We start from the raw sequence: 7893 nt of genomic DNA on the forward strand, positions 1-7893 counted from the left end.
AACTACATTTAATTTTATTAATTTTTCAATTTTGTTGAAATTACTAGTTTATAAAACAATATTAACTATTTTTCAACTATGTTCACGTAGGTAATGTTAATTTGGGTATTATTTCTTGGCTTCAAATTGAAAACCTTTTAAAGAATGTAATCATTTAAAACAAACAGTATAGTTCAAATTAAATTAATTAGTAATTTATATTGTTTAAATAATATGAAAAATATTTTTTTTTTTTGTAGAATTTTATTTAAAATATTTAAGAAAATAAATGTCAAATAATTTTTTAATGAATATTTATTTGAAGTTCCTGTCAGCTGTAAGGTAAAAAAAAAATAATGATAAATTAAAACAATTAATTTAAATCATTTATAACAAAATGTTATTTTTAATTATGATACAGCAATCGATTTTAGTAGTTTTTTATACCTTCAACATCCGTGCCTTACTTATTATGATTAATATAATTACATTTATTAAATTATTTTTATGAAATATAATTTTATTTGGATTTACAGATGTTGACATTTTATGTAAGCAAAACAAATTTCATAACTTCTACCATTATATCTTTTCAAATTAAAAGGATGTATATTAATATATTATACCTAGTTTTAAACACAATATACAATTTACTCAAATATATTATTTAAGAAAAAGAAAGTTGAAAATAAATGTCAAATGATTTTTTAATGAATATTTATTTGAAGTTACTGTCAACTGTAAAGTAAAACAAAAAAAATAATAATTAATTTAAATAATAAATTTAAAGCATTTATAACAAAATGTTTTTTTATACCCCAATGAATTTTATTAGTCTTTTATGACTTCAACATCCGTGCCTTACTTATTATGATTAATATAATTACATTTATTAATATGTTTTTTTTATGAAATATAATTTTGTTTGGATTTATAAATGTTGACATGTTATTTAAACAAAACAAATTTCATATCTTTTACCATTATATCTTTTCAAATTAAAAGGATGTATATTAATATATTACACCTAGTTTTTAACAAAATATACAATTTACAGACTTTCTAATATTATTAAATTAATGGTAAGGGCTTCTAATCACTAAAAATAATTATGGAGTTAAGTATAATTATGTACAGACTACAATTTTGAATAATATTTACATTTTACATATTATGATTTAATGTACTATGGTAATGGAAATTATATATTATAAAACAAGTTCACCATAAAATATAACTGTTTATTCAATAATACGTTTAAATATTGAAGTTGTCAAGATGCTGGGTATGCACCATGGTTGCTTATTTCAATATTATATAATATACCTACAGGGTATTTTGTAATAATCAATATTATAAAAAAAAAAAAATGATTAATTTAGTGATTTGCATTGCACATTTAATATAACATTATTTATTTCAAAACAAACAGTATAGTTCAATTAAATTAATTAGTAATTTATATTGTTTAAATAATATGAAAAATATATATTTTTTTTTGTAGAATTTTATTTATATTATTTAAGAAAATAAATGTCAAATGATTTTTTAACGAATATTTATTTGAACGTACTGTCAGCTGTAAGGTAAAAAAAAATAATGATTAATTAAAATAATAAATTTAAATCATTTATAACAAAATGTTATTTTAATTATGATATTGCAATAAATTTTATTAGTTTTTTATGACTTCAAAATCCATGGCTTACTTATTATGATTAATATAATTACATTTATTAATATGGTTTTTTTGTGAAATATAATTTTATTTGGATTTACAAATGTTGACATTTCATTAAAACAAAACAAATTTCATCACTTCTAAAATTATAACTTTTCAAATTAAAGGTATGTATATTAATATATTATACCTAGTTTTAAACAAAATACACAATTTACTCAAATATATTATTTAAGAAAAAGAAAGTTGAAAATAAATGTCAAATGATTTTTTAATGAATATTTATTTGAAGTTATTTTCAACTGTAAAGTAAAAAAAAAAATAATGTAACATTAATGTAACATTATTTATTTTAAATTTTATAATTATTTTTGTTTATCTGTTGATTCAATCATGAAAGAAACATTTCAAATTCAGGAGATATAAACTTTTTTAAAAAATATTTTGAAAGAATGTAATACTTCTTGAATCTAAATATATATTTTTTATTTATGTGTTATTCATTTTCTATTTAGCGAGTCATATTTAAAAAAATTTAAAAAACAATAAACTTAGTTTAATGTCTTACGATTAGAATTCTTCTAAGCATCATATTTAAAAAAATAACCATTTTAAATTTCACAAAAATAAATTAAAATCATTTTTAAATTTAATATTAAAAATTATTAATTAAATAATATGTTATATTATATGTGTAGCGCAAGAGTCAATAAATAAAGTATTAAAAAAAATATTACTAGAGCCAAAGTTATTAGTTATTACATTTGTCTAGTCTTCCTGTTATACTCTGTATACAGTTAATTTGTTTTGGTCCTATCAAGTTTTTATAAGAAAAATATACAATCACTTAGATTTATTTGAGCACTCTTAAAACAGTTACAATTTATTCGTTCAATATAAATAAATTTGTGATAAACACAACTGGTTAGTGTGTTTAAGTAAATAAAATTGTTTTTAATTTAATTTAATGTCCGTTAAAATAAATTGTGTGTGTAAAAAATTCAATAACTTTGTAGTTTTACATAATTATTATTATGTTATAAATTCTGTTTAGTTGACTAGATTTATTTTTTTATATTTATCACTATTAATACTAATATATCAAAAATAATTATACAAAAAAATATATTACTTAAACTTACTGATTTAATACAAAATATTATGCTTTTAGAAATTTACATTACTTAGCAACAGGAAAACCTGACAAATAAAATAACTTTTGACTTTATACTGATAGTAAAGAAATTTATATCAGATATACATTTTTTTTTGACAAATTCAAAATACTTAATTTGTAAATCTGGTTCTTAGAACAAATTTAACCATACATATATCTATTTGAGCCATGTAGTTAATTTTTACATCTTTTGAAATAACGTTACTTTTATTAAATTAAGTTGATCCAGTCTTAAAAATACATTATAAATCCAAAAAGTATAAACTTCTTATAAATATTTTATGAGAATTTTTAAGTATTTGAATAACTTGAAATTGTTAAAAACTAAATTGTTTTATTATTTATAAGTTATAATTTAAATTAATTAGTTTCTTCAAAAAATATTGACATTTTAAGTATATATAAATAAGTGAGTTTAAAAATAAAATTATTCTTGTAAAATATAATATTAATTCAATTATTGATCTAAATAATATTGATTTTATATAAATCCGATCTTATATAAGTTGTAACACTAAGATTGTATAATAACTAATAAGTATGATTTTGTATATATATTATATTATAAATATTATATTTTAACTATTAGTAATTTTCATATTGGCATATTGTATAACACCAATTTAGTTTTCCATTGTTATGAATTTACCTACTCCAAGCACAATCTTAGACAATTCTGCTACACGTATAATAAAATTTTATGACATTTTAATTTTTTAATTTTTTAATACCAACTTGTAAATCTCGATTTTAGAAAATTTGATTGTAAAAACATTTATCTAAGTCAAATAATTTATTTTGTATGATTTTTTAAAAGTTTTTGAAGTAACTCATTTGAAAAGTATTTATTACTTTAAAAAAAATATTCAGATTTTAACTAGTACATATTTAAAAATTCTCTTAGAATATTTTAAAAAGTTTATGATTATTGATTTAAATGTTTTTTAATCACAAGTGGGTGGCTTCTTTCATCAAATTTCTATGTCAATCTTTGTAACTCTCATCATATATACTTATTGTGTCTAGTCGATACAGATTGTGTATTACGCTTAAAAAAAGGTTTACACATTGATATAAAAAAATTTTTTTATAAGTGCGGCAAGAGTCAATTAATTATGTGTTATAAAATATAATAAAAAAAAAAATAATTTTATAAAAATATTGATTAGAACAAGTTATTTCATTTGTCAGATGTTCTTGTTACACCCTGTAAACAATTAATTGGAAGTAATTCACGCTATTATTTTAATAATAATTTATATTTTATAAAATAAGATATTGAAACATAATTATTTAAATGTTTTTAGATAAATCACACGATACAACAAAACCTAACTGAGAAAATACCAGTCAGTGTTATAAATTTCTTAGTGATTTAAAAGTATTGATAAAAATGGTTTAGAAACAATGCAGTACACTACATCTCGAATATGTAAAAAGTAAAATTAGTGTTAGTAAATAAAGTTAAATGTCGATAAAAATATATAATTCATAACTGAAAGATTTACTTAAATTTTTTAATTAATTAGAAATAGAATGTGTGTATTAAATAAAAAATATAATATTATTGTATATAATAAATATGAAATCAGTAATAATAATTGTATAAATTTAAATTCATAAAAAAGTCATAGTTGACATTTCATAAATTTGTTAGGTAACATTTTCATAACAAATAATACAAAAAGATCACAGATACAATATAAGATCTATCATGAGTATCAAAAATTGAGAATTTCTTATAATATATTAAATAATAAGTTTTTAATGTCATGCATAATCATTGATCTTACAATTATTATATTTATTATAATTTAATATCAATAAAAAAATAAAATAAAATTTGTTAACATGTTTTTAAATTTAAAGCGAGTATTGTATTTGAATATAATATAATATTGTGTACATTTTATTTTAATTAAATAAATCTTCACCAAATAAATAATATAAAATGCTATAGGTACCCTTACATTTCAAAAAAAATTGTATGTATTTTCTTTGTTCGATAATTAGTTTATAATTAATAAATCTTCTGTTCTGGTACTTCTTGAAAGTAAAAATAATATCACTCTGAAAAATTAAAAATCGCATTAAGTTGATAAGCAGTTTTGTAACTTATCTAAAAAAAAAGTTTAAATTAACAATAACTTTGTCTAACAAACCTCAATTATTAATTTATCAAGTATTACAGAAGATAATCAGATAGTAAGTAGGTATACACGTAGCAAGGAAAAAAATAAGGGTAGAAGTAAGGTGGATTTATCACGTTGAGTGCCGCGGTCGACGGGTAGTCGACAATTTGTATAGGAATCATTATGGCCTTATAATTTACTCGGCTGTCAGAGCAATTTTTCCGTTTTTATAAGTGGTTATTCAGTAAAATGTCTATTTCTCAACGGTGTATTCAGATTTTATTTTCGTTTATTATTAGCAAAGTAATGGTTATTTTTCCCAAGAAATAATCGATGGCTACATCGCCACCACGAAGATTGTTTCTGTTTATCGCTAAATAATAATATCTAGACATTATTCTTATAATATACAGTTGTATAGTATTGTTGCGTAGTTATGAATGGTATTATTTTACTTATATAAAACAAAATTAATACGAGGAACTTACATAATATTATTTAGTTTTAATTTGTATAGGTATATATTATTTATTGCTACAAGTATAAGATATTTGTAAATTTTATTGTTGGATATTAATCATTTAAATACTAAATAATAACAATAAGTAGGTATGTAGCGAATTAACAACCACAATCCACTGAAGAACGACGTTAACACAAAGACGGCCAATGTAATTGCGGGACTGATCTACGTGACACTCAATATGTTAATATAATCATCATTAGGTAGAAACTTTATACTGTTATCTGTACAGAGAATTTAATTGTCAATGGTCATAGACACTAGACAGTAGTATAAAAAATAGTAATTGAAAAAAGACCATAGATGAAAGTCATCATCGCCATTTAAGAATTGATAAATCAAACATTTTCATTCACTAGGCTATTTTCTGACAAGATTTTTCTAAATCTTAAAAATTAAAACTATTCAAAGATAGTTTAATTTTTACCCACAATCGCACAATGATTTTGGGAATCTAGATTTGACTCAATTCCTTGGATACCTTTAAGACAAAATTAAGTAACCAGTAAAAATTAAATGGGGGCTATGCTAAACTCTCTATCACCATTATTATACCCGAACAAATTGCAAAAAAATATTTATAAATGTTTTTTATCTGAAAAATGAAATTAAAAAATTAATTTATTATAATCTATTTGAATTGAAAATAACTTACATGTATAAACCTAAAACAAATGTGCCAAATATTGATGATAGGAGAAATATGAAATTGGCAAAACTATGGATTGTCATATTATATGCCGTGGTATATATTGGAGAACCGAGTAATGTACCAAAACCTTCGATCACGCTTATGAAAGCATATATTTTGCCTGCAAATTATTATTATTGTTATTATTATAACCAATAAACAAATTTAAGAATGGCTATAATTACTTTGTTTTGTTGTAACTTACCTAAATCTTCAGGTGGAAAACTCTTAGATAATTGAGACCGAACTAGTGGTTCACTGGTCAATACCACACAACCAAAAATCTTCACCAAATAAAATTGCCATGTATATTGTGAGTAAGCTAAACCAACTTTTTCTATAATCCGTAGTCCTGTTGCAGCAGTAGCAAGATACATGTCTGGTATTTCAAGTTTAGTACTCAACAGATACAACCCGATTGCAGGAATACTAGCTTAAATAATAAATAAATGCTTAGTTTATAACTAATATTACATAAGATATTTACTAAAATAAAATTACAAACCACTTAATAAAGTTGCATAAGCATTAAACAAAGTATAATTTTCTAAAGTCCATGAAAATTGTTTTTGTAAATACATATACATCAACGAATCTTCACCTAAAAAAAAAAAAAAAATTAATATATTGAATATTGGACTATGTGACTCTTATTGGTATTTATACTGAACAATGTTTTTAGGAATATTTTATTATAATTTATTATTGGTAGTAAATTAATTAACTAAGTACTTGCCTAATACAATAGCTAAATTAAAAGTTAATACCACAGCAGAAAGAATTATTATGCATCTCAGATATCCAAATCGTTTTTTCATAACGGTTTCCCACATGCTTTTTACTAGATCGAGGTTGAAAAGTTTTGTATTTGTACCCTGTAAATAAACGAAAACAAATTAAAAATGCATTAATTACAAAACCATACATTTCTTACCAAGCACAGAATCTAAAAAATAAATGCTTCAACTTGAACCTAATATCTACTTTTAATTTAGAAAATATTGAAATTAATAAAATACATACTTTTTTTATGACAACAGTTTCTTTGAGAAAAAGAGATGTGTAAAGAAGGCCAGCTATTGTGAACATTGAACTTAGCGCAAAAGCATAAGTAGGCGATTTGCTGTACAATACAGGACTTAGTAATGATCCAATAATTGAGCCAAAAGATATAAATGTTTGCAGTACTCCCAATCTGTAAATAAAAATAAACTATTAAGTTACAATAAACTAAACATTTACAAATTGATTACATAAATAATGTCATTAAAATGTAATTAGTACATTTGATAAACAATTTATAAAATCTATTAGTTAAAAGGTGATTTGGTGATATGTGTTTATAGTTTTGTAATTTTGTTATTGAAATATTATGATTTGATAATGTTATACATTATTATATTACGTATAAAATACAAAATGTTAAATTGATTCAACTTTTTAATCCAATATTTGAATTTTATTACCTGAAAGCTCTGGTTTTGAAATCAGTAATGTCAACAATGTAACAAAATGAAGCTATAAACAATGCACCACCACCACCACTTACGGCAACAGGTATGCTACACAGCAAAAACATTATTGGAGGTAGACTAGGCATTGTAGAAAACACACAGTACATACAGTTAGAGACTACCATACCTTCAATTTTAAATGATCACAAATTTAATTAATGTATACAAGTAAATATTTGTACAATTATTGCTCACC

The 7893-nt window shown here is 21.6% G+C and overlaps 1 protein-coding gene across 1 annotated transcript in view; it reads right to left on the reverse strand.

Annotated features, from left to right (window-relative positions):
- Positions 1 to 4837: 4837 nt before the first annotated feature.
- The window catches only part of LOC100162503 (proton-coupled folate transporter), a 10706-nt gene continuing 7650 nt past the window's right edge, over positions 4838 to 7893 (reverse strand). Inside the window, exons 4-10 of the mRNA XM_029492389.1 lie at positions 7650 to 7826; positions 7207 to 7378; positions 6920 to 7058; positions 6689 to 6784; positions 6389 to 6616; positions 6148 to 6304; positions 4838 to 4907 (exon numbers count right to left, since the gene is read on the reverse strand). Coding sequence (XP_029348249.1) covers positions 4847 to 4907; positions 6148 to 6304; positions 6389 to 6616; positions 6689 to 6784; positions 6920 to 7058; positions 7207 to 7378; positions 7650 to 7826 — 1030 coding nt within the window. The 3' untranslated portion in view covers positions 4838 to 4846. The remainder of the gene's footprint in view (positions 4908 to 6147; positions 6305 to 6388; positions 6617 to 6688; positions 6785 to 6919; positions 7059 to 7206; positions 7379 to 7649; positions 7827 to 7893) is intronic.

The sequence above is a fragment of the Acyrthosiphon pisum genome, chromosome X (genome assembly GCF_005508785.2).
Source record: "Acyrthosiphon pisum isolate AL4f chromosome X, pea_aphid_22Mar2018_4r6ur, whole genome shotgun sequence".
In the NCBI taxonomy this organism is placed as follows: domain Eukaryota; kingdom Metazoa; phylum Arthropoda; class Insecta; order Hemiptera; family Aphididae; genus Acyrthosiphon; species Acyrthosiphon pisum.